This window comes from Rattus rattus, chromosome 3, assembly GCF_011064425.1.
Source record: "Rattus rattus isolate New Zealand chromosome 3, Rrattus_CSIRO_v1, whole genome shotgun sequence".
NCBI lineage: Eukaryota > Metazoa > Chordata > Mammalia > Rodentia > Muridae > Rattus > Rattus rattus.
In genome coordinates this window covers 95,557,756-95,585,367 of record NC_046156.1, presented here as the reverse complement: position 1 = coordinate 95,585,367, position 27,612 = coordinate 95,557,756, and the positions used below count along the sequence as shown (strand labels likewise).

General features: G+C 41.9%; 1 protein-coding gene across 1 annotated transcript in view; it reads right to left on the bottom strand.

Annotated features, from left to right (window-relative positions):
* Igsf10 (immunoglobulin superfamily member 10) overlaps nt 1–25,988 on the bottom strand; it is a 28,776-nt gene extending 2,788 nt beyond the window's left edge. The window contains exons 1-7 of the mRNA XM_032898348.1: nt 25,915–25,988; nt 25,285–25,458; nt 22,704–22,898; nt 21,021–21,150; nt 17,576–17,966; nt 9,485–13,750; nt 7,030–7,930 (exon numbers count right to left, since the gene is read on the bottom strand). Of these exons, the coding sequence (XP_032754239.1) occupies nt 7,030–7,930; nt 9,485–13,750; nt 17,576–17,966; nt 21,021–21,150; nt 22,704–22,897 (5,882 nt within the window). The 5' untranslated portion in view covers nt 22,898; nt 25,285–25,458; nt 25,915–25,988. The remainder of the gene's footprint in view (nt 1–7,029; nt 7,931–9,484; nt 13,751–17,575; nt 17,967–21,020; nt 21,151–22,703; nt 22,899–25,284; nt 25,459–25,914) is intronic.
* Nucleotides 25,989–27,612: the final 1,624 nt, after the last annotated feature.

The following is a 27,612-nucleotide window of genomic DNA, read 5'->3' as shown; positions in this document are numbered from 1 at the left end:
CCTTATTTATATGATGTTTCTTCCCCTCCAGCCTTACTAAGAGGATGACTGGCACGATTGTACATGTTAAGTCACTTACTGTTATCTAAGCCATTTGCCTAAAAAAGCTTAGTCACAAAGCATAATTTGCTGAAGACAGTATTATTTTCCAAATGGCCTGAAATCAAATCTTATTCATGCAATTTTGAAAAACATCTCACTGGTGAGAAGGATGCTTAAAACATTATATATATCAAATGGATCCACAAAAATAGCACTTTCTGCTAAATGAAAAATAACTCATAGTTACGTGCTAAATTAATGCCTGATGATACTTTTTAAATGTATCAATGAAGCAACTTTTAAGTTATTTAACTAGAAACAGTCTGTCCTGTCTACAGAGGACACCAGTCTAGGACGCATTAGAAGCTGAAGCACCTGCTGTCTGGGCCTCTATAAAGTCATTGACTCGGGCACTGTGACTGCTCTGCATTGCCTGTAATTGCCACATTTGACCACCAGGTGGCAGAGCCTAGCTTTAGTGCTAAGAACATACACTCAAGAGCACCTGTGTTTTACCCTTTTGACATGAGGTAAATAAGTGAAACTATTTATCAGTCTACATTGTTAACCATCTATCTATAGTGTTAGACATCCTCTCCCTCCCTCCCAGCCCTCCTTCCATTGTTTGTGTGTGTGTGTGTGTGTGTGTGTGTGTGTGTGTGTGTGTGTGTGTGTGTAGCAAGTGCCAGGAACATGGCCTAATAAAATACAGTAAGATTAGGCACAAATCCTCATATCACCTTGGGTCCCGAGTGCAGGTAAAAGAGTCAGAGACACCTCCATCGTATTCCCACTTTTGGGAGCCCCCCAAGAACACCAGGCTCCACAGATATAACATATACACAGAGGAACTAGTCCAGACCCGTAAAGGGTCTATGTTTGTTGCCTCAGTTTCTGTGAGCCTCTATGAGCCCTGCTTCTTTGACTCTGTGGCCCATGTTCCATGTTCTCCTGGTGTCATGAACACCTCTGCTCCTACAATCCTTCCTCCTCCACTCTGTGAGGTCCATCTGGCTCTGCCTAGCATCTGGGCATCTGCATCTGCTCCCATCAGTTGTGGAGCATCAGCTCCCAAACTTCCTGATGAACACATTTTTTGAAAGCTTCTAATGTGGACTGAAGAGATTAAAAGTGTGCAGGCCAGGACAGCAGCAAGCACCTTCACCGCCATCTGGCCGTCCCGGGACTTCCCAGAGCATAACTGAAACCCATGTGAGCAGCCTCAGTCATTTTCAGATACAGAGTACTATATAGAGAATAATCATATGAGGAAGGGTGTGCCTTTTGTTTATCTCAAGCATGGAAGGAATTTTTCTGGAAAGAAACCAAGGTAAGATTATGATGATGTACACACAAATGAAGAGAACAATCAAGCACTTCATACAGATTTTGTTTGTTTGATCTCCAAGTATTTCTCCCACTCTAGAGGAAATCTTCAGATTGAGCTTGGTTGAAGTCTCAGGAAAGCCTGTGTGGGGCCACTAATATCTTCTAATGTGTTCTAAAACCTTTTATTCTCAAACTTGTCTGCAGGACTAAAAATTCTCAGCTTATGTAGACTGACATACTTGGAGCTCATGCTTCAAGACTGGAGTGTCTGAGAAGTGATGTGGGGTTGGCCGAGGCACTGGGCTTCTGGCATGATGGTTATGTGTAGTAAACACTAAGGGCTAAAGCCCTAAATGTTGGTCCTTGACAGTCCCTCTCTTAAACAATGTGTTAGCATTGTATGGGACCAGATTTACATATTACTTGGGTTCTCTTAACAGAGATGCAGATTCAGTAGAGCTGGTCAGGGCCACTGACCTCAATGCTTAGAAAAATTCTCAGGTTGCCTCTGAGCCATTAAGTTTGGGACCCAGACTCAAATTTTAGTTGCATCACAACTACCTCTAGGAGCACAGAATCCTTATCAAAACCCCTGCTTCTGATTCAAGTCCGTGGCTAATGTTAATGATACTGGTAACGAGGCAACCTTCTTAAAAAACAAAACTGATTTAAAGTGACACGTCTCAAATCTGATCTATCAACGTTGCAATATATAACATCCTCCATTAACCAACACTTGAAGAACAGTGGCATAAGAAAAGGCTTATCTGCTTAGGAGGGGGCTGGGAACTTCAAAGTAGCCTTGAAGTGAGAAACGTCAAAGAGAAACAAAACATCAGTTTGACAAGACTGTTTTTGCTTCAGCTGTCAACTTCTCATGGCCTAGAATTAACTGAGAGTGTCAATTGATGGATTTTTACACACTACATTGGCCTGTGAGTATGTCTGTGGAAGATTGTGTTGATTGACACAATCCCTAGTTGGCACCATCCCTAAGCATTTGGGCCTGATCTGTGTAAGAAATCTAGCAGAGCATGATCCAGTGAGCGAGCGAGCAAGCAGCAAGGCTTCAGTTCCTGCTTCAAGTTGCCTTGAGTTCCAACCCTGAGTTCTCTCAATGATGGACTCTAACCTGTAAGCTGACATAAGCCCTCTCTTACCCTAAATTGTTTTTGGTCATAGTGTTTGTCACAGCAACAGTAAAAAACTAGGACAAAGGTGATAGAACAGGTATAATGGTACCACCTGGACATATAATATATGTAATATTACTAGATATTACATATATTGTTAACTATAATATTAGATCTAAAGAAGTTCAATGCAATGGTAGTAGAAATATCAATATTTTATATATATACACATATATATATATAGTAAATTGTAAATAGCATGCTACTAAATGAGCAGAGGGTAATTGAAAACTTAAAGGAGAATTTTAAGAACATTAAAATTGCAGCAGACTATGAAAATCTGTGTGATACAACAAAGTCAGTATTGAGAAAAAATTTTAGCAATACGTGCAACTTAAAAAGCTTCAAACACAGGATCCCCAACTACCTAGGGAAACAAAAAAAAAAAAAAAAAAAATTAAAAATAAAAAGCAAATGAAAGGAAAAGTAACAATAAAAAATGAAAACTAAAACAAAATTTACTAAAGGGCAATGAAATCTGTGGGCTTAAAAAAGGGATAAATACCATCTCAAAACTTTACATAGATTAATAAAAAAGAGGACAGTCACATAAATCAAAACAGAAACATTATAACTACTTACAATAGTTAATATTGTAACTTGACAGGATCTAGAATCACTCAAGGCGAAAGTCTCTAGGCAAACCTCTGAGGGCTCATCTAGGTTGTCTAGATTAGGCTACGATCTGAGCATGACTGGAGTGGTTTTGTTGATTCACTGAATTGAAAAGACACACCCTAAATGTGGACAGTGTCTTCCAGCAGCAGCAGCAGCAGCAGCAGCAGTAGTGACGTGTCATCATGGTTATCAAAGCTACAATTAAATGCCGTCTTTCCCCCAATTAGAATGACTATTACCAAAAAATTAATAAATTTTTAAAATATGCTGACAAAGATACAAAGTGAAAGGAGTCGCACACTTTGGAATATAAATTAGTTGAGGCTGTAGAAAGCACTTGGAGATCCCTTGGAAGGCTAAAAATAGATCTGACCTAGTGATGCCACTTTGGGTTTTATATGCAAAGGAGATGAAGTCAGCACACGAAAGAGATATCTGCATGTTTCTGTTTATGTGTCATTTGTTCCTGCTAAGGTGAAAAACAAACCAGCCTAAGTGACCCCTAACAAGAAAATGGATAAAGGAAACATGGTGTCGCATCACAATGGAATATTATTTAAATATAATGAGAATGAAATACTATCATTTGTAGCAAAATGGATAGAACTAGAGGACACTGTTAAGTGAAATAGTTGATATGTATCACTTTTTCTCTCTGTATGGAAACAACAAACCCATTCTAAAGTAATGGTGTCATTACTAAGGACTGAAAGCTTGGCAGGGGAGGGAGAGATGGGGACAGAAGCATAGAAGCGTAGGATTTGTATGTTCTCTGTGCATGCATGGACGTATTGCAATAAATCCTGTTTCTTTGCAAAATAATTACATATTAACAAAATGTATTAAACTATGGCATGCCCATATCATAGAATGGTATGCCTACAAAGATGGAATAAATTATTGATAGAAAGAAGAGAAAAACAAAGAAGGTCCAAAGCAAGAGTGTTGAAGCCCTTTGACCTAATTCCCCTGTTTCTTGTTGGCGAGCTCATCTACTCTGCTGCAGCTGCCTTTGTTGACATCAGAAGTCAGCTCCCTTGGTCTGTCAAACTGAACTGAAGACCAGGCCTTCAGTGCCAGACTAGGGTTACTGACACTTAGCTTCAGGGACAGTGCAGGCACTGACTGGCTCTCAGCATTTCCAATGTTAAGACAACCATTGTTGGACTCCCCAGACCTTGTGTAAGCCAATGGTATTCCTGTTCAGTATATTTATTCTACTGGCTCTGTTCCTCTGGAGAACCCTGATGCTACAGAAACACAAAAGATTATTTTAAAAGCACCATGAGTAAGTATATGGCAAAATCACATGAATATGAGAAGTACTGAGCAAGTTCCTGAAAGCATATGGCCTACTAAAACTGATCAGGAAATAAAACAGTAATGATATGTTGCAGTGGTAGTGAAATGTCTTCTATCTAATAAAAATCCTCATGTCTTACAGCTGTACTGATGGTTTATATGAATATGTAAAGAATTGCTTCCATTTCTTCTTAAAGTATAAATAGGGAGCCAGGAACTCTGGCAACATATTTTTAAAGGGGCAGCATTTTCATCATTCTAAACCAAAACACAATGATAAAAAATATATTAAACCCATACCCATGATGAGCCCAAATGAAAATTTTCTCAGTAAAATACAAGTAAACTTAGTCCTGCATTTCAACATGGTCATAGAACATGATCAATTCAGGTTAATCCAAGAAATGCTGGGATGGTTTAACATTTGCGAATCAATAAACTTAATGTAACACCATCAAAGACAAAGTCATGGGATTATCTTTACAGATAAAAGAAAAGGTTTGGTGTCCCTTATAATAATAAATCAACAAGCTCAATACCGAAGGAGCTTATCTCAAGTATTAAACCCTATATATGAAAAATATCACACTGGATTAGAAAGGGCTAAAAGTATGTCTTCTTAGGGTTGGAACAAAACTTCCTTTGTTTTCACTGTTCTTACTCAAGATCAAAAGAATTGTTAAACTGATGGTTCAGTGAAAACCCCATCAAAATTACAGTCACTTTCTTCTGAGGGGTAAATAAAGCAACCCTATAATTCATATAGAGCTGCAAAGAGTCAGAGTAGCTGCAGCAATTCTGACATGGAGTGTGTGTGTGTGTGTGTGTGTGTGTGTGTGTGTGTGTGTGTGTGAGAGAGAGAGAGAGAGAGAGAGAGAGAGAGAGAGAGAGAGAATGCACTGGTTTTGTGAAACAAAATGCAAAGCTGACAAGTGAAATATTGAAGCTACTAAATGTCCAATGGAAACACATACAGAGGGTAAAATAAATGTAAGTCTATGGATTCTAAAGTCCACACTCCAGCTCAGCATTACTGAACTGCAGTTTAACATTTAAGGTAATTGATTCCTGAAAAAACCTGAAAATTAATATCGACATTTGAATTAAAAATTACAAATTTGTTCATTATATTCTGTGCCAACTTTCTGTGCCAGTGGGGGGGGGCTTCAATTTCCAAGTATCCATATAAATTCATATATACTGTGTTTAATTTCTATTGCATTTGTATTTTAATAAATAAATGTAAATGAGAAAGTACTCAGCTTTGTCTCTTTCTACCATTATAGAAAATCATTACACAAAGTCATGGAGAGCACAATTTATAATTCACAAGCTATAATTTTTGCTTTTAGTGAGTATACACTGAATATCAATTTTTACAAAGAGCACAATAAAAAAGGTTTATATCTGGTAACACCAAGTTCATGGAATTTTGAATATATTTTACTCTGAGAAGGTCTTAATGTGCCTTTCATAAAGTGTATTGTAAGTTTAAGAATGGATTATGGTGTGATGAAAGTGTATGGCATCTGACAGGAGGGTCCTGAATGAAACACATTTTGTTCTGATAGCCTCAAAATGGCTAGTTATCTTTTGGATTCAGAAATAACGAATAGCTTCACACAGTTAGCATTTTTAAAGCAGCTACAAGAAAAGGAAAAACATCCACCAGTATGTAAGCTAATAAGCTTCTCCCATAGCTCACACCTGTGCAAGCCAAGAATCTGGGCTGGAGTGAAGCATGAGAAGAGGGAACAAAAATACTCACAGGAGGAAATATGGAGACAACATGTGGAGCAGAGACTGAAGGAAAGGCCATCCAGAGACTGCCCTACCTGGGGATCCATCCCATATACAGACACCAAACCCAGACAATATTGCAGATACCAAGAAGTGCATGCTGACAGGACCTAGATATAGCTGTCTCCTAAGAGGCTCTGACAGAGCATGACAAATAGAGGAGGAGGCCTGCAGCCAACCATTGAACTGAGAATGGGATCCCCAATGGAGGAGTTAGAGAAAGGACTGAAGTAGTTGGAGAGGTTTGGAACCCCGTAAGAAGAACAATATCAACCAACCAGACCCCTCCCTTCCCAGAGCTCCCAGGGACTAAAACACCATCGCAAGAATACACAGGGATGGACCTATGGCTCCATCCACATATGTAGCAAAGGATGCCCTTGGTCCTGTCAAGGCTTGATGTCCCAGTGTAAGGGAACGTCAGAGTGGGGAGGTGGGAGGGAGAGGGTGGGTGAGGGAGCATCCTCATAGAAGCTGGGGGAAGGGATGGGATAGTTGGATTCTGGAGGGGAAACCGGGAAAAGGGATAAAATTTGAAATGTAAATTTTAAAAATCCAATAAAAGAAAAAAAAGTGACTTTGTATTCAGTGATGTCAGAAGGAATGCCTTTCTTAACGTAAAGCCACCTTCCTGTACATCCTGGGTGATCTTTGCAGCTGCTGCTAGCTCTCCTGCACCTCTTTCCCGTTTTAAAAGTTGTACAGCTAAGTAAACAAAGGAGATAATTCTAACAGAAAGGCTTACCTGTGCCACTGGTCGATGACAGCCTTGGATGGCAGCCTCCAGATTATTCTAGGCTTTGGATCCCCAGTAGCTGAGCAGTTCAGTAGTAATTTCTCACCCAAATTCACCTCGGTCCATTTCTGAGAGGCAGTTTCTATCCTGGGGATTGTCTCTCCCTCTTCCACAGTAAGAATCACTACCCTTCTCTCTGAGCCTGAGGAGCTGGTGGCAATGCACTCATAAGTGCCTCTCACTGAAGGAGCGATGCTTCTTATATACAGAGTCCCATTTGGATACAAGAAAAACCTGGAATGAGTCAACTGCAATGGTTTTAGTTCAGTCCCATCATAAAGGACCCAGTGAACACTGGGCTGGGGAGTTCCTTTTGCAGTGCAGGGCAGTTTCAAATTTCCACCTAAAACCCCAACGACGGCTTGCCTCTTTTGCTCTGTAATGACAGGGGGAGCTGTGATGACTTGTATCTTAACCAACAGTGAATCCTGGCCAGATGGGTTGCTGGCCACACACTTGTAAAAACCACGATCATAAAGACTCAGATTATAGATGATCAATGTTCCATCAGGTGTTACCCAGACCTTTCTGCTTCCCTTGGTTGTTTCTGAGACCACCGTTTGGTTTGCAAGTATCCAGGAAACTGTGGGCCTCGGCATACCCTCCACTCTGCACTTTAGTTCCACAGTACTTCCAGAATGAACTGTGATCTCCTTGACATGTCTCTCCAGAATCCTTGCCGGGTAAGAAACCACAGACAAAGAGACATGAAGATGGTCTACGCCCAGCGGATTAGATGCAGAGCACAGGTACTGTCCACGGTCCTGAATACTGACCCTCTGGATGGACAAGGTGCCATTGGGAAGCACGTGGAACCGGCTTTTCTGTGTCCCTTGGGATATTTCAAGTCCTGATAAGATGGAAAAAAAAAAAGTATACATAAAGTTCATCATCATTGCTAAACTTACAAAAAATACATTTAAACTATAAGACATAGTCTTCAGGTGGCTAAAGATGTTTTTTCAAATTTTTATTCACGGGTTGGAGAGATGGCTCAGTGGTTAAGAGCACTGGCTATTCTTCCAGAGGTCCTGAGTTCAATTCCCAGCAGCCACATGGTGGTTCACAGCCATCTATAATGGCATCTGATGCCCTCTCCTGGTGTGTCTGAAGACAGCAACAGTGCACTCACATACATAAATAAAAATCTTTAAAAAAATGCGTGTCACTATGTCTGGCATATATGTATATGCATATGTATATTTTAAAACAATTTTATTCACATAAATTTAAATTTAAAATACAGATAGTTCACCAGGGCATTTCTGGAAAATATTATATATATTCAACTTTCAAAGTTATTTTTTGGCTTTAACATTTTTATTCATTTATTTTAACGATTTCTTTTGTTATTATAACATGATTAGATCATTTCACCCCTGTTCTTGCCTCCCTCTAATTCCTCCATGTATCCCCTCTTGCTCTCTTTCAAATTTATGGCTTTAATTATGTATTTATATCTTTAATTATTTTTGCATGTATATTTGTGGGTGTATACTATATAAATTATAAGTATATATAAGTATATAAATACAATCTGCTCAGTCTATGCAATGTTCCCTGTATGTATATAGCAGGCCATTTAATATCAGATAAATAATTGGTCCTAAATGTTATTTTAAAACCGTGGTTTTAAAACAGCATCTTTTATAACCCAAGCTGGCACTGAATTCATCCCCACTGCCAGCAGTATAGGCATATTCCATCCTATCTAGCCTTAATGACTACCTTTCAAACTTTCATTACCAATGTGTTTTATTGATTTGCATGTGTATGTATGAGCACATGCATGCCATCGCCAGTGGGTAGAGATGAGAAAACAATCTGTCTACCATGTCTGTTCCAGAGATTAAACTCAAGCCATTAGGCTTGGCAGTAGGTGCCCTTTACACATGGAGCGCTGTCTAGTCCCCACCCCACCCCACCCCGCCCCAAACTATTCTTAACACCATATTCAGAAAACCTTCTGGTAGTGGGGAGAGATGGCTCAGCACTTAAGAACACTAGTTGCTTTTGCTGGTTCACAGTAATCTGTAATTCCAGTTCCAGGAAGCATGATAACCCTGTTCTGACCCATGCTTACCCCAGGCACATGTGTGCGTAGACTCACAAGCTGGCCAATCATGCATACACATAAAATAAATACAATATTTAAAACCTTCCTAGTAGGGGCTAGTAGGATAGTTCCAGCCCTAAGGGATCTGGTACCTCTGTATGTTCACGCACAAAGTAAAATCTAAAAGAGAATTCTAATGAGCAATTGTGCAAATGTCAAAAGAGGATATCAATAGCTTTTATATTTTTGGAAAAGTTTAAAACTAGTGTTGGCTCTTTGCTTACAATCCTGAAAGATCCAAGCCTGTCCTTGTTTTATAATTAAGGTATTGCTAATGGTTCCAAATACCTGATGAGACTCTGGTCCAGTGGATGGTGGGCAGTGGGTCTCCAACAGCCTCACAAGGAAGAAAGACGTCGGAATTAGCTGGAACTGTAAAGCTTGCAGCCTTTCCTCCAATTATTCTCGGCTTTTTCAATAGAGTCTTAGGTAGAGAGACGTAAGGGAGATGTTTGGAAGTTGGGTTTTGAGCAGGTTTCTTATCAAAGACACTCTTTTCCGCATGCTTCTGCGCATTCCAGTGTGAGGCATGAGTGCTGGCCTCCGGAAGGCTGAGGTGGGGGGACATGCTTACTGCTGGCCTTTTGCCCTTCTCAATGGTTTCTGGGTATGACTTGGGCTGATATTTGTGTTCTGGCCAGGGAGAGGGCTTCCATTTAGAATTCTGCGGTTTATCTACTCTTAGTGCTGGCACAGGAGTGGATGGAAACAGGTTAGAGGGAGAGTCAGTGGTTCCACTTATGATCTCAGGATTGGGGCTAGCCTCTGCTGAGGGTCGCTGCAGATCTGTATTGTGCCTTGAAGATTCATATATGGTGACCATTCTGTTTGACGTCATCTGGAAAGCTGATGTGACTTTGCTGTCTGTAACCACACCCTTAGTAAAAGGAGGTGGGGAAGGAGTGGGCACTGGGGGCGCCCCACTGCTGAGGAGTGGTGGTGGTGTGTCTGAAGCTCTTTTCACTGTGGTACTCTCCTGTGATTTGCTCAACAATGTTTCCAAAGCTGTTGTACTTCCCAAATTCTGGGTGTACTTCTCGGACAGTTCAGTTATGGCCAGAAGAGAGGTTGTTGAGTGATAAGCAACTGCACTTACAGTTCCACCATCATCTTGTCGTGGGGAGTGACTGAAAGCCAAGGGGCTATCAGCTGTTGTTAGAGCTGAGTATGCTCTATAGCCAGAAACCTGCCTGGGGGTGCTGTTTGCGTTGTTTCTGTTCTTCTGAGGCCCCTTTATTTGGTCTTTTGCTTCTTTGGATCTTGTTCGTTGGGTTTCAGAGATAATGACAGATGCAGTAGCAGTAGGAGTTGTCACTGTGGGGCTTTCCGTTGACAAGAAGTTTAATGTATTAGATCTCTTGCTTATGGTGCTAGGAAGCACTGGAGAGGAGTTGGTGAAGGGCTGCTCCTTCCCTGCTGAGAGACTTCTGGCACCTGGTACTACTTCAGTGCTCTTGTGCTGAGTGGCAGCCATTGTTGTAGACAGAGCTGGTGGCGGACTTGTCAAGAGAGTTGTAGAATGTGAGGGGGAACTCTGACCTGTGGGTAAAAGAGGAGCTATTTTGGGAAGCTCTGTGGCTGGGTTCTTTTGTAAACCGAATTGATATGGATTCTTTAACATCCCCTCCTTCTTCTGGTTATTTACAAAGATCTGGTGCAAGGGAGTTTTCCTCTTTGAGAATTTTGTGCTTGTTGGTATTGAGGGTGTGCTGAGGGGACTGGGAAGTGGTGTTGTTACCACTGAATCTTTCCCAGTTTGGATGATCCCCATGCTCAGGTGACCACTGTTGTCTATAGGAGTTTTCCCCAGGGGTACAGATGTTGGAGCAGAAGTCATGCTTGCTTCTGTAGGAGTCACGTGGGTACTTTGCTCTCCGGAATATTTTGTAGTGGTTGTTATTATCTCGATATCTACATTTTGTTTGTCCTTAAATAGTAATAGTGGTTTCTTGACCACAGTGGTAGACTCTTCTGCTATGACCCCAACATTATTAGCTTTGGGGAGGGCACTGTGGGATGAACTCGGAACTGACAGTGCTGCAGTAGCCACTGTGAACCCTTCTGTGGAAGGACATGTGCGGCACATCCCAGGGGACTCTGTGGCTGGAACTTGGCTCATATTTTTGTTAGCAGGTCCCTTGATTGCTGGCCTCACAGTCCTGTGTCTATGCCGTCGGAGAACCGGGGTTCTATGTGGGTTTTTAACTCTCCCTCTGCTCCAAATTGTCCTCTCTCTTCCCAAGTGCCTGGACAAGGGGAAGTTACCTGTATTGTTGTTTCTAGGAATGTGAAATAAAGACGAGGCAGTGGTGGGTGAGCCTGAAGGGTGACTGGCGAAGCTAGGGTCTTCGGTAGTGTGAGAAGAGATGTCACTACTGCTAGGTCTGCTGACTCCTGTTATAGGTATCTGAGGTCCATAACTTTCTGTTGGATTTATTGGCTGCAAGACTGTACTGGCTTTGCTGGTAAAGCTACTATGTGTGTTGGTATGGCCATAGGCAGCCATGATTCCCCCTGTTACAGGGTGTGCACTTTGGGAAGATGCTCTTCCTGCCTGAGCAGAATCTCGAATTTCAGCTACTGATGGAAAGATAATGATTGGGTTTTGGTTGGTTGTATCTTCTATTTTGCTTGCTATGGATGGGTTCATACTCTTCGTCACAGCTGTACCGTCTGTAACACTAAATAATTTGAAATCAGGAAGGTGCTCAGATTGTAGTGTTTGCGGATGCACAGTTGAGGAGACTTCTGTGCCAGAAGCTATACTCGTCACAAAACCATGATTTACTGGTCCAGAGTCAGCAGTTGGTGACCTTCCTGGGACACCAGAAGCCTTAGTTTTCAGAACCATGAATTCTTCATCTGGAGGAATCATGCCAGAGGCATCCCTTTCCTCGTCAGTGAGTTCCACAAGGGGAACAGCCAGTGGCACTGGCTTTACTGTGGTATTTTCTTGCTTTTTTGGCACAGAATTCTTTTTGGCTTTTTCTAGAAGTGCTGCCCAGCGTTGCGGGTCAATTCTCCGAGCAGAGAGAGGGAGCTGCCTCCTATGTTCCCTGAATCGCCGGAGTGTGGAATCCCCACGCCGCCGATGTATTAAGTCTCTATGTTTGTTCTTCCTATGTACACCGGAGACTTGTTTTCCGGCCTCTGCCCCTGTCAAAGCTGATGCAGAGAGTTTCAAAGATGCTGGCTGCTTCAGGGAAACACTGGAGTTGGGTTCTCCAAGTCCAGATCCACCTGCCTCCCTGTCATGCTCAACCATCCTTTGGCCTTTCCTTTGGACTGAGACTTGAAAACTGGAAAAGTCAGCCCCTGATGGGTTGGCAGCCACACATTGGTAATGACCTTGATCTTTTGGCGTAACCTGTAATATTCTTAAGGTCCCATTGTTAAGAATTTGCCTGTCTCTTGATGGCTGAGAGAACACAGTGTTCCCTGGAAGAATCCAGCTAATAGAAGCATCTGGAACACCAGTGGAAAGGCATGGGAGGTCGAGCGTCTCACCCGTAACCACTGTGTGCTGAACTCCACTGTCATGTGTGCTTTCTCCATAGGGCTCTACCACAGTTATCCTGTATGTGAGAACATCTGCATCTGCATCATTGGTGCTTATGCAGTGGTAAAGACCTGCATCAAAGCTGTCAGCCATCTGCAGTTCCAACTTCCCACTTTTGTCTATTAGGATTCGCCCATCCTCGCTAACATAAGGGGCTCTCACTTTACTCCCATCAGCTAGAAGCCATTCCAAGTGAGGTGAAGGGTCACCTTTGCCTGGACAGCTCAGGGCAATAGTGCCGCCAACCAAAACAGTATGTTCCAGTTTGGTATTGTTCATCATCAGAATCATGGTCCATTTGAGTCTCTCCGGTCTCATCTCCGCCTTTGGTAAAGCGATTTGAGCATCAGTGGAAAACTGGATCTGTAATGTGCTAAGTGTGGTGGCGGTTCTGTTCAGCTGCAAGACAATTTTTTCTTGTTGGAACCAAAAAGGGTCTGCTCTGACATCAGCCTCTATGTTGGTAAAAATGTCTTCAGGCCTAAGAGCCACCTGTTTATATTTAGAAGACAGTGAAGGAGTCTCGGTAAGCTGGGGCTTCTTTTCTAGTATCAGAGGAGAGTCACTGTATAAAGCCAGAAGTTGCCACACTGGCTGGATGTGATTGTAATCTACACTGCACACAAGATTTGTCGACAATGACGCATTTAGCATGATGTAGTCATTTTCTTCGGTGAATGCAGTTGGTGATGTCCTTGATGGCTTTTGGATACTACAGACCATGTCGGCCTTATTTCCAGACAGGTCTGTCATGTTCAAAGACAAGGAGCCAAAAGGTTCTATGAAATCTTGAGGTGAGGTGGAAGCCGATCCATTGTCCTCCTGAGTAGCCAGGCTCTTTGACTTCAGTGATGGATCAATGGTTGGCTTTGTACATAGGAAAGCTCCAGATGGTACCGTAGCAAAGGGTCTGCCTTTAGAGATCCTGGGGTTCATGCAAAGGGGACATTGCTGAGGACTGGAAGGGCTTCTGTCTTTCTTGCATTTTATTATATCTAGGAAAAGAATCATAACTTAGTTATTTTCAAAAGTTTGGTCTCTTTATAAGTTAGCACATGAACACTTTAAAAATTACTTTCACTAGGACAGCTATTTGGAAAATTTGATATTTAATGACTGAGTTACTAAGCTGTATGCTTCTGAAATGATTTGTTTCTTTCTTTCTTTTTTCTTTTTTTCGGAGCTGGGGACCAAACTCAGGACCTTGCGCTTGCTAGGCAAGCGCTCTACCACTGAGCTGAATCCCCAACCCCCTGAAATGATTTCTAAAAATATACTGCCCACACATCATGCTACAATATAATATGCACATATATGGGGGGTTATTTGTCTTATTCACAGCTGCATTTATTATGCCTGGAAAGACCTGGATATATATTTAGTACTTGATAAAAATTGGTTGCATGAAACATTTCCTTATCTAGAAAAACAAAATCAAAAGCTCGCATTCAGCACTTAATAACACTTCGGTTCCTCATGCCAAGGTTTTAGGGCAGTTGTAGACCTTCCTTTACCAGATAACCCTGCTTAGAAATCTCTAAGACTCAGGATAGCAGTAAAAAAAAAATGCAAACATGTCTCCATTATCCAAAAGAACAGCTTCTGTTCTAGCTTAGTAGAAAGAGGGATGGAGAAATGCAGACAGAAACAGGGGATAAAGATGCAGGTAGAACCAGCCAATGAGATGTGAATATTGATAGTACATGGAAAGTAATTGAGGTGGACATTCCAGGTTTATTTAGTGATGGTCTTGTTAGTTGAGGGGTTCTCAGTAGTGGACAACCAAGTTTAGTTGGGGAGGGGAGAGACTGTCCAGCAATGTCGGAGTTTGCAAATCATATACTGCTAGTCACAAAGGAGTCCTGTTCCAGCACTGAGATGACATATACTCAGGGGGCATTTTAAATAGTGCTCTGATGAGCCTATTTTTAAAGGCTGGTCACTCAATGCTAGATAAGAGGTATAGAATTTTCTCTGTGACCCAAAACGTGGTCACATCGTCTGAACTTCTGTTGCTGTTCCATACACCGACTAGTTTGTATACCATTTCCTGAACACAGCAAGTAAGAGAAACAATAGATGTCTTAGATGTAATTCACTAGGACAGCTTCACACATGTGTGGTTCCCTTGTAAAGTCCTAAGCAAGTCACTCTAAACCCTTTAGGTGTGCATTAGTCCTCTGAAGTCAACTGTGGTCTGAACAGATGAACTGGAAAGTTCCCCAATTAAACCTAAGTTTGAAATTGCATGCGGTGCTGAGTACCCTGATGAAATCCCATGTTGTCTTAGTTGGTCCCAGTCCCAGCACAGGACACAGCCATTTTTTCCAGTGCATACAAACAGAACATGCTCTGTGCTCAGTAGCATCTAAATAGCAACCTCATGCATCTTGTAAACTCATAGCATCATAGTGTCTGTGTTCAAGTAATCCCTCTGTTGTTAACCAGACCCTCAGACACAAGAGTGGAGATGCAGGCAGTCACATACGCTGGAGAGAAGCTCTGGGCACGGTTCCTTCCAGAAGGAACTTCTCAATTTAGGAAAGAAAAAACGAAAACAACATATTGCAAACACCTGCTGGAGTTACAGGATTTGTGGTGAGAATGTAGCTGTGAAATTGGGAAGAATGAAAAAGAAACTTGTGTTAATTTTGCTAACATATTTTAAACTTCAAGACTTAGGGCCATGGTGTGCAGAGATAAGCACGGTATTGTTTGGTACTACTTGTGGTTTTCTGCATCCACTGCAAGTCCTGGTAAAGTATCCTTCATGGAAGAGGGAACACTACTATACTTCGTTGTGCCATGTTTATTCTCCAAATTTTATAATAATAAAATTGTGCAGAGGAGGTAGGTAGAGAGAATGAAAAGCATTGAACAACCCCAAGCAGCTTTTTCCACCTACTGACACGCTGTATACCTTGCCTGCTTGTCACTGCCCTGAATCTGACCTTGTGAAGCAGAGAGCAGAGCCAACTTCTGGCCTGGCTAAACCTCATCACAGAATTATGCTCGTATCTTGGGGTGCTCATGACTGCTTGTACCCAGATCAGAGCTTTCAGGCCTCATGCTTCTCAGATGCAAATTCCACTTCATCCCCTTCACACCAGTTTCCAGTCTCCTACAAACGCTTTCTGCCTCCCAGCCCTGTCATTCTATGCCAAGCCAATGACGTGAGCTGCCTTTCTACCATGCCCAGTGCCTTTGTGCATTACACACTTCTCAAGCGCTCAGCCTGATCGGCACTTATATCCAAGAGGCCACCTGCTCTTTACCTCTCCTGGTGCCCTCGGCTTTCCTCTCTCTTAACCTTCAGCGCTCACCATTAGAATGTCTTGTTTGGATGCTTGCCTTCCCACAGGACAGGGGATGCCGAAGAAGGATGCAGTTCAGGAGAGATGGAAAGAAAGGAGGAGTGAGCAAGGAAAGAAGGTTGAAGGGAAACACCAGGAAGGCAGGCAGCCAGTAGGACTTCAATTCTGTCATACATATTTGTTAATTTTGCTACTGGAGGATGGTTTTATGGACACTACACTACGATTTGGTGTTGTAAAGGTATTACATACATAGACATATGTAAGAGCATAGCAGTAAGACTCAAGTTTTATATCCATGAACAATGCATGCTGGGAAAATGGCAAAAGCCTATATTCATACAAAAGCAACACCTAAGAACCTAAGAATGAAAGGTGCAAGTAGTAACTAGCGTTGGAGTGCAGCAAGCATCAGAGAAGGTGCCACAGTGTGCCTGTGAGAGGCTTTGAAATTGCTTAGGGTATATGAAAAAAATTAAATATAAGGGTGATTTGATTGCTTGATAACTCTTGTGAAATTATCCGTAAGCCAATACAAGCACAAGGGAACCTATCATATAGACATGACTGAAAAACTTTAGCTCTGACAGATGTGTCTGTTTTTGACATATATGTATGTGCATGTGTGTGTGTGTGTGTGTGTGTAACTATACGGCAGATATGTGCATTGTATATTGGCACATGACAAACATACATACATTTTAACACATCTTCATACACTCATGTTTGAGACATTAGAGTCGTGGGTAACTAATATATAGATGAGCTTATTTCTTTTTACTATCTAAATGGCTATATAATAACAGTTTAACAACAACAACAAAAAAAAAACCATTCAGTACATACTGTGTCCCAGATATACTGCAGAGGTTAGGGACAGATACATCAGACATAGCAGAAGACAGCAGGCACTTCATTCTGTGAATTAATTCTGTAAGTCTGGCATAACGTTCATTCAGGAAAGGAAGCAGAGGCAACCTACAGGAGTGGTGAGGTCATGATTCTCATGCGGATGTGCAGATGAGCGTGAGACTCCCTTGTGGAGGTAATGCTGAGCAAGCTGCCATCCCAGAGCACAGAAAGCAGAGAAGGAGGGGAGACCTATAGGCAGAGGCAAGAGCAGGGTTCAGAGCTGAAACTGATGTAGTGCATCATGGTCTGGAACACACACTGCCTGAAGGGGTGGGGCTGAGTGGTTTTAGAGGCTAAGGGGCAGGCCTGGGCCATCCTAGAGGACCTGATAGTTGGGCCAATCACCATGGGCTTGATTCTGTAAGTCACAGATGAGCCAAGTTTTCACACAGAATGCCACATAGTAAAGACCGTCAGCCTCACGGTTTCCCGTTATCCCACTGTGCACAAACACACTAAGGAGGCATACAGAGTTCATTGTCACCGGTCATTCTCGGGCCATCGTTTTCTGCATCTACATTATCCAGGACTTCCCATTACAGACTCCCAGCTGACTCTTTTTGATTAGTATTGAGAGACAAACAAGATAGATACCTGGGTTTCCCTGCATCCACTCAGACAACCACTTTAAATGGCAGTCACAGGTCCATGGGTTTCCATGCAAATACAGGCTTTCTAGGTGTGGCATGTAGGAGACCATTTCTTTTGGGAGGGAGGTCAGGAAGTTATCAGACAAGAACAGGTACTTAATGAAAGAGGTTTTAAATATCTGGAGATAGCTTAATGAGACAAATGTGTCTGGATGGAGCTTTGTGAGCCGGTTTCCTTCTAAATGTACCAAGCGGAGCGAGGTAAGTCCATAAAAGGCCTCAGGGTTGATGAACTCAATGTTGTTGTGATCCAGGTGCAACCGGACCAAGCTCCCGAGTCCGTAGAAAGTATCCTTCCGAACGATTTGGACTTTGTTATAGCTCATTTTTAAGACCTGTAAATAAAGGTGTAGACACATTTGTTCTCTCAAAGGAACTTTCGCAAAGAGAGAAAAGTTTATAAATAGAGAAGTGTGTTGGGATTAATCCTGTGGAATGTGCACACCTTAACCACAACTCAGTTCAGACAAATTGCTTGCCAATCAAATGTGCCAGCCTTAGAGAACTTAGAATGCACACAGCAGTTGTGAATATTAAGAAAGTATCACTCAAGGAACCTAGAGATGTCATGGTTACTTTTAAAGTCTCTTTAGTCTTTAATTCTGTACAAGAGTAACCATCATGACCTGGATTGGATCCAGAATAGCTAAGTGGGATAAGGTGTAGAGGGCGCAGTGAAACGGGGTCTGTCACAAGGATAACTATTGAGGCTGCAAGATAAGTGCACAGGGATGGTTTTGTTATTTCCTTTTCTTAATGTTGGAGTACAAAGTAATGCAGTGCACTGTGGAATTTGTGTGCATGTGTTCACATTTTCCTCACTCGTTTCCCTCTCACTGTCCTCCTCTGTGCCTCTACCCCCTTTCCTTCTCCTGGGATGCTTCACTAAGTTGATTACACTCTTCTGCTTACTTTGTGTGTATGGTGAAAAGCATTAGTAATAATAACAACAATAATGATAATGATAAATAATAATAAACTTAAAAAGCACTGTAAATAAATTTAAAATTTATGAAACTATCTATGGACTTCAATCCCCCGATTTATAATACCTTTATTGAATTATAATTCATGTGCAAAAACGTTTTGTCTTTAAATTTTAGTGGTTTTTGATAGCAAAGAGTTTCATTATGGTGTCTCCACACACATTGGTCATGGACCTTGCTTGTATTTGCCTCTCTTTGCCTCCCCTTAGTTTCTGTAATCTCCCTCTCACTCCTGTTGGTTGCCATCCTTCCCTAAATGATTCCTGCTTTTATGTCAACATATTAACATATTCCACCCACGAGAGAAGCCATGGTCTGTGGCTTTCCTTTCTATCACCTCATTTTACTTCCTTGCGCCCCTTTGTTAGGCCCTTTGCAGAGCACAGCACGCTGGTTTTTAGAATATCCACAAGGGTATAACTACATCTACCTCAACTATTTCCACTTAGGAAACTGTCTAAGAAATTGTCTTCTTTTATTTTCCCCAAATTAAGACCAATCCACATCAATAGTTATTTTTTTTTAACTTTTTCTTACTCTAAGCAACATCTGTTTTCTAAGGATTCATGTATTTTAAACATTTCATATAAATATAACCATGCAATATGTGGCTTTTTGTGCCTGGCTCCGATCACACAGTCAAATGTTTTCAAGATGTTGTAGCGCACATCAATCCTTCATTCCTTCCTGATTCTACACAGTAAGCACATTACAGTTTATCCACTCCTCACTTGGCAGGCATATGGCATGCTGTTTTTCAGTAATATGAATTTAATTGATTCCGAATTGGAAGCCAAATAATTTTGAAGTTTCATGATACTTTAGTATTCATCAAATCCCTTCCTGATTAGTTCCTAATCCCTTTTAATTAGTTCTAAACATATTTTTTTTAAAGAAAAGAATAGGAAATACTAATAAAAACAATAACTTTGTACAATTTTTTTCTGATTTGACCTAAATTAACCTCTTCAAAAGAGGCTTTTCTGGAATACCAACATCCCTAATAAATGAAAGCTAATCTGAGATCACAGATAAGCCTTTCCCTACATGTACCTGGGAGTAAAATCTCAAGCCCAATGTTTCTCAGTCAGAGAAAGACCTGGCTAAGAGAATAAACGTAGGTGGAGAATTTCATGCAGTATATACGAACAATTCCTCCGTAAGATACACGTCCCAAATGCTGTCTGATCTACCTAAATCAATATCGTCCTATATAGACACTGCATACTTTGCACCCTATGTCAAAACAGCAGACATAGCTCTGGTTTGATGTTTAAAGTCTCCATGAACAGTAGGTATCATTGCTTTGATTGCTATAATGTGCTGCAGGCAAGTGATGATGAATATTAAGGGACATATGCACTTTATTGTGATTTTCATGAACAGCAGCACGGTTTACTTAAAGAGTAGAGTAGTTACCACACAGCGTAAATTAGCTTCTCAAAAGTGTCAAGATTTAAGCAGAGAAAGGACTCCTTGTGCAGCCTCTTTTGTTCTCGTCATTCTTACTGCTAGACTTGTCTAATCCTTTAGTTTTACACTTAGGTGCATGATAACTCTTACAGCATTTTCTTCATTTGTGGGGATATTTGTAACTTTAGTTTGAAGATGGTAGACGATAAATAAGTAAAGAAAACTGAAAATTCGTAATGGTTTATAAAATGCTACCATATTAAAGGCCGTCCTTATATTAAGGGATCCCATTCTACTTCCAGACAAACAGGTAGAAGTGGCCTTTTATGGATATATTTTTAAAGGCTTAGTGATCCTTGAAAATTGAATTATTTTTTCCTTCCTTCTCATTTCCTTTCTTTCCCTTTCTCCTCCATCTCTTTTTCCCCTTCCTTTTCCCTTTTCCTTTCTTCCTTCCTCCCTCCCTCTCTTCCTCCTTCCCTCCCTCTCTCTCTCCCTCCCATTTTCCTTCCTCTCCCTCCCCCCTTCCTCCCTCTGTTCCATTTTTTCCCTTCTCTCTGTGATTCCCTATGCGTGCATGAGTGGAGACCAGATGTTGGCTGTCTTCCTTGATGCTTTCCACATTAGTTCTGAGTCAAGTCTTCTCACTGAATATGGAGTCACTAACTGGCTAGAGTGCCTGACCAGGGAGTCTGGGATTCTGATACAGGTACTTCCCAGGTCTAGCATTGTAGGCATTTGCCACCATGCTGTGCTTTCTATCTGGCTAGTGGGGATCCAAACTTAGGTCCTCATATTTGTGTAAGTATTTTGCCCAGCATTTTCTTAATATTCAAGTTTTTACATAAAATTGCATTACAATTGAAATCCTTCCTTGATGTGTGCCTCTAGTTTACAGAATGCTTATAGAATGTATCCCATGGGGATAGGCAGGTACACTGCACAGTTCCACCTCTCTTCTGCCTCTCCATCACCCTCTCCCCATCTCACCTGCAAGGACTGCAAGCCCGAGAAGGTCTTGTCGCTGACCCTGTGAATGCCGTTACTGTGCAGCATGAGTAACTCCAGTTTGCTCAGGCCATCAAAGTCGTTTTCTGTCAATCTAGAAAGGCTGTTATATCTGAAAAAATAAATCATTTTAGGCTTCGGAAGAATCTGTCAATTAAAATTCAAATGTCAAAGCAGAAACAAACAGGAAATCCCTTTTTTGTGTCCATGTTCCCAAGAGGTTTTTCAAGTACTTGAAATTTTCAATTTGAAAGATTGAAATGGGGAGTTCACTTCCCACCCAGTCCTTGCAGCTTCATAATCACTCTCCCTGTCCTCAGATTTTATACATGCGCTAGCAGCCACTTAAGCCTACCGTTTTCCCTTTGTGATCACGTAGACCATTGTCTATGGCACCTTCTCCTCCCTCTCCCAAGTGGAGGTAATTAGTGGTTAAGAAGCCTGGGCACCAGAGTCCACATGGGGTATGACTCTGAGCTTAGGTCCAGATTACACTCTATAGATAGCAGAATTTAGTCCAAAGGTGCTATGAACACGGGTGTCTTCCTGAGGGTTATTATTGCTGTGATGAGACACCACGACCAACAGCAAGCTGGGGGGAAAACGATTCATTTGGCGTATACTTCCACAGCACTGTTCATCGTTGTAGGGAGTTGGGAAGGAACTCACACAGGGCAGGGACCTGGAGGCAGGAGCTGATACAGAGGTCATGGAGGGCTGCTGCTCACTGGCTTGCTCCTTAGGACTTGCTCAGCCTGATTTTTTGATAGAGCCCAGTATCACCAGCCAAGAAACAGTACCACCCACGATGGATTAGGTCCCGCCCCATAAGTCACTAATTAAGATAATGTCCATCAGTCCTGCCTATAATCCCATCTTATTGAGATATTTTCTCAATTGAAGCTCCCTCTTCTCCAGGGACTCTAGCTTGTGTCAAGTTAACATAAAACTTGCCAGCACAATGAACAAATGAATACACGCACAGTGTTCAGCCCAAGGCCACTCCCTCATAGGGAGAACACAGTGTCAGTCTTCACTGTTGGTAATCACTTCCAAGGCACTCGGTATGCTGCTGCTACAATCCTGGTTGTTTGTACTGCGTACATCAGCCCTGCCTCTTTATTACCTCTCCCAACACAAACCAGCATACTGCAGGTGCTCACTAGTGTCCCTTAGCCAATGGTATATCCCATCACTTGTGCATGTATACATATAAACAATCTTTCATAAACCTTCAAAATGTCACCATATCACCATAATTGGTCAGATTTTTGTAAGTCAAGTATTTTAAATAAGCCATTATGTGCTGGGCATTTATAAGTCGCAAAAGAAATGGTGGTATTTTTTTTTTTTAACATAAAAAGACAATTCCTCTTGCTTGGTACCAGAACAATGATTGCTAACAGAAACTGTATCTTTTCCAGTGAAAATGTATTCAGAATGAAGCTGCCCCACGATTATGAGGCCCCAAACAACTAAGAGGGGCTTCACATTCTAGTAAAAGAGTCCTGGGAAAAAGGTTTACTGTCTCCATAGCATAAGGTTCTTATGAACCCATTTTAGAAGAAAACTATTAAAAGTAACCATAGGTGTTTGGGGGGGGTCAAGGTACCAGGAAGATCAGTGGTCCCTCTCTGGGAAGAGGATCAGGCAAGGTCCACACACCCTAAATTTATTCGTTCCACATTGGCTGGGACGCCATCTGGGATGGAGGTCAGGTACCGAAATGTACAGTGCACCTCTGTGGGCACATAGCAGGCACAGCGGCGAGGACAGGCCCTGCTCCCAGGGGTGACCACCAGGCAGACAGCAGTGAGGGAGATCAACAAGCCGCTGACTTCCCTGCCTCTCACCTGCATCCTGAAAAGACACCACACCACAGTTACATACACAGTTCGAGCAAAGTCCTGGGCACACACACCATACATAGCAACTCTGGGAATAATTGGGGATATTTTCTTTAAGAGTCATCATTGGTTAATTTAATTCACACTTTTTTTGTTGTGGCAAAACGGATCGTTTTAAACATTTAGATGTGCTCCACACAATTTTTCTCCTCCCCCAACTTCTTACAGATCCTTCCTAACTTCCTACCCACCTAACTTCATGCTCTTTCTCTCTGTCAAAATAAATAAATGAAAACCAAAGCAATAGCAATGTCAACAACAAGACAGGAAGAAAAAATGAAAAAAAAATAGCTCAAAAATATCCACGGAGTCAATTTTCTATTGTCAAATGCTATTAGGCACGGGGGCTGCCCTGCAGTGTGGTTGTTATACCCAGTGTCACTCCATTGGAGAAAACTGGTATTCCCTCTCCCAGCAGGCAGCAATTTCGAATGGCTTCTTGGTTGGTGGTGGAACTTGGTGTCTACTTCCCCTTCTCTGTGCTGGGATTTCACCCTGGTTGAAGTTGTGCCTCCTGTCATATCTGTGATTCCGATAACATAGAAATGAGTGTGTTTTCTCAGGGCCCCTATGTTATGCTTTATTCTTGCTAACCCCTCTCCTTATTGTTTTCTCTCTCACACCCCCCCCCAACTAGTTTGTGTCTGTTTTCTTATCACATGCATCCCATGTACAGATTAGAATAGTGTATAATTAAATAAAATTCCAAACACGTACAATTGTAAATCTAGGTTCTGCTTACAACAGAAGACACATGGTAGTTCCTTTTTGAGCCTGTCTTATTTTGATAGGCCCAATTGACTTCCAGTTGCAGTCATTTCCTGCAAATGTCATGATTTCACTTCTTTATGGCCACATGGAATTCTGTTATACACATTTCCACATTTTCTTTATCCGTTCATATTTCGATGGTTGTGTAAGTTGGTTCCACATTCTTGGCTGTGGTGAATAATGTAGCTATAAATGCTGCACAACCTTCTCTTTGTTACACACCCTGGACTGGTAGTTCTAGTCTCAAGGTGGGTTTTTTTTTTAATTCCATAAGAACTGCAAAAAATTCACCCCTCCCAATTATCCAATAAATGAATGGACTAATGAACTGAAAGGAAGACCTGACAGACTGATATTTTTAGGCACCATGGGGTTCAAATTGACATTCCTTTGAGATTCAATCTCATTCCACTCAGAATGCACATCAACAAGAAGATAAATGACAACGAATGCTAGTGAAATCTGGGGAAAGAGGATCCCTTATCCCCTGGGATATAAACTGGCATTGACACTACAGAAAATGTTCTATTTATAGACTAGTGTGTGCTAGCCTCCCACTGGACTTTATCACTTAATGGGTTTATTATTGTGAACATGTCTTCATGGCTTCTCATTTCCCAATTAAAAGCAGGATTCCTATTATTAGAGATCATGATTATGATATTGGGATAATTGAAGTTCATAAATTTAAGTCTCTTGTTTGCACAAGAGCCTTTTAGACTTTTATATACTTTTTTATATTTTTATAAACATAAAAATAGTACATGTGCAATTTAGAAAACTGCATCAGTAAATATATAAAATTAGATAGATAAATGTACATATATGTATGTATTGTTCACATATGCATTTATATATGTATTTCTTTATATGATCGATTTTTGTAACATTGTATTATTTAATATGTTTTATTTATATGATTTTAACCTTCCAAAAACACTTTTACAGCTGTAATAACTCAGTACAGAAGATATTAAATTTCTTTCTAACATGTCTTCAAGTCCTTGCCAAAAAGGACATATTGGCCTTTTCAGAGCCAACTAATGACCATGAGGACAGTGAACTGACCAGCTGGGCGGGCTGAGTCTCAGCCCAGCAGGATAGCAGCCACTCTGACTTTGCAGGCACAATGCTGTCTGCTCTTTCTCTGCTTGGAAACACCCCTCTCCTCACTGACTCAGGGATGGGGAGCATGACCAAGGAAGAATTATGTTTAGCTTGTTAGAAAGTATCTTGAACCCACACCTGACAAAAGCTCAATGATTCTCTCCCAACCTGGAATTATTATGAATGAGTTTAACCCAAATTAAGACTTACTAGTGATTACTTCTATGCCTATGCCGTCACTACGGGATCACAGAATATTTTTGAATACTTGCGCGATGGGGAAAAAGAAGCAAGTAAGTTTGCTATCCTAAGACGAACAAAGACAGAACAAGGTGACTGAGAAACAGAAACAACTATTTGCACCGTAAGAGTTAAGTTACAAGCGAATAGCGCCATAAATAAATACCGCATGAATTCCAGTACACTTAAGCCTCAAACTGTATTTAACAAAAAAGCAATACCTGAGTTCTTCTGTCTTGGTTTTGATTCCTCTTGTAACATAGGCAGAGACAGGAAATCTTCTGTGGAGAGTCTTCACCCCAGGGAAGGAAAGTTCTTTGCTTCCAAAGGGATCAAAAGGCTTAGTGGGCTTAGTCTTTTCTGGCTTTCAGCTGGGGGACTGAAGCTTCAGAGACCTGGAGGCGCTTCTGTTATTTTAATGCTATCATCCATTTCCAAACTAACCAAAGCTTTCCTGCTGCAGCTGGAAACTCTGTAATGCTCTTCCTCCTCCCTCAATAGTATACATTAGTTAGTTCTCGTTAAAGTCACCTAAACTTGCAAGTACTAATCAATCACTCCTTTCCGAGGCCCAGGCGTTTCTCCTCAAATTGCTATTTTGCATAAACGTGTCATCAGTGTCTATGAAAGGATCCCAAGCTACACAAAATCCTTCCCGCGCGTTTTGCCTGGCCTCAGTCACTGAAGTGACATTCACTTGGTTGCTGCTTTTGTCCCCACTCCCCTCCAGCACTTTCCTTTTCCTGAACCCTTCTGCCCATCCCACCCTCTGTCTCGCCCTGACCCCCAGTTTCCGCATCTACCACTCTCTGGGCCCTTTCACTTCCCAAGCAGGATTAGCAGCAGCTCACCTCTGCCTTGGACCAATGGAATTGCACCGCCTTTGGGGTCTGCTCAGCCTCCAGGGGTCTTCGCTCGGGAGGAGGAGGGCGGGGCAGGTGACGTAGCTATAGCAGCAGCTTCTGGGAATGGGCGGGCCATCGACCCGGGGACCACCAGCGCCAACGCAGGCTCAGGCTCGCTTGCGCGTTTGCTCCTCCCTAGTTGGGAAGCCCTGGGCTTTTCCTGCCTGGTGGCTGGCTCTGTGGCCCCGGGCTGGTTCAGGGGCTACGGGTTCTTTCCTTTCGTGACCTCTTCTACTTCCTAACATGGGGAGGGGGAACTTAGACACAAAAGTAAGAGAGGTACTATTGGGAGAGGGGAGGAAAAAGATTAAGCTTGGGTGGGTGGGTGGGTGGGTGAGTGGATACCTAGGAGAAGCTAAAGGCGTGCGTCTTGGGAGAAGGACAGAACAGGTGGGGCAGGTTGTGGTAGCAAATATACTGACAGCGTGTGATTTATTTGAATAAAAATGGCATGAACCCCATCAGTCTTCACAAAGAATATATGCTAACGATGATGATGATAACAACAGCAATACCATTCAAAGATGCTTTAATCACTGTGGTTTGTCCTGGGTTTGTTGCTCCCCTTACTTCTGTTTGCAAGTAGAGAGAGCAGTGAAGTGAGGTGTCTGAAGTTTGCTTGTATTCTTGGGCCCTGGGGGAGGCACCTATACTCTTCCTCTTTTCTGGTTATACCTATTTAAGGTGTATAATATGGCATTATGAGCTACATAAAGATGAGACAGGTAAAGGGATCTATCACTTTAACTGTTCTCTCAGTGTGTAAATGTGTATGTTAGTAAGATACGCCCTTGCTGTGTGTTTTAGACAGAGTCATTAAATATGGTCCTGATACCATACATTAAGTCTCTGGATTGCTTCACTCTGTAGTTGTCGATCTGTGTCCTCTAATCTACAGGAATTCATCTCTAACCGCAATTGAACAATTCACCTTTGTTTATACTCTTTATATTTGGCTACTTAGAAAAAAAACCCACAGTGAGAACATACAATACTTTTTCTGCATATGGCTTAGTTCATTTGCTATTCTATTCATTTTTTTTACAGTGTGTTGAGGGTCATAGCATTGTTTTGTAAGGTTGGGTGTCATCCTGATACACACAGCACATACACACACAGGGGCAGGGGGGCAGAGTTGCAGGGGGGAACCCATTCTTTGAAATGATGGGCCTTGCTATGTTGCTGAACTTAGTGAAGAGTTCATTGGCTAGTTGGACCCTCCTTTCCACCTCCTCAGGCCCCACTGCCAGAGTGAGAAACCCAACTTCTGAAAGATAGTATCTGAGAACTGGATTGAAATTCTGCTGGAGATTTCCTTCTCCTTACCCATCTATCCCTACACACATCACCCAGGGTCAATGCTGCCTCCAGAGCTGCCCCTACCAGTTTGGTCACATTTAATAGCTCCCGCTGTTCTAGAAACTTCCGCTATTTGAGGAATGTGACTAATATGATTGTTTCACCCCTATAGTTGTAGCACACGTGAGCCTTTGATGAGAATTTGAGATGAATGTTTGGGGACAGATGTTCTGAAGATGTGGTCCTAGAACAAGTAAGTCAGCAGGACCTGAGACAAGTTCTTAAGCTCCACTTCTCGGACCCACCATATGGGACATTCTAGGGCAGGGGCCTAGGGATCTCTGT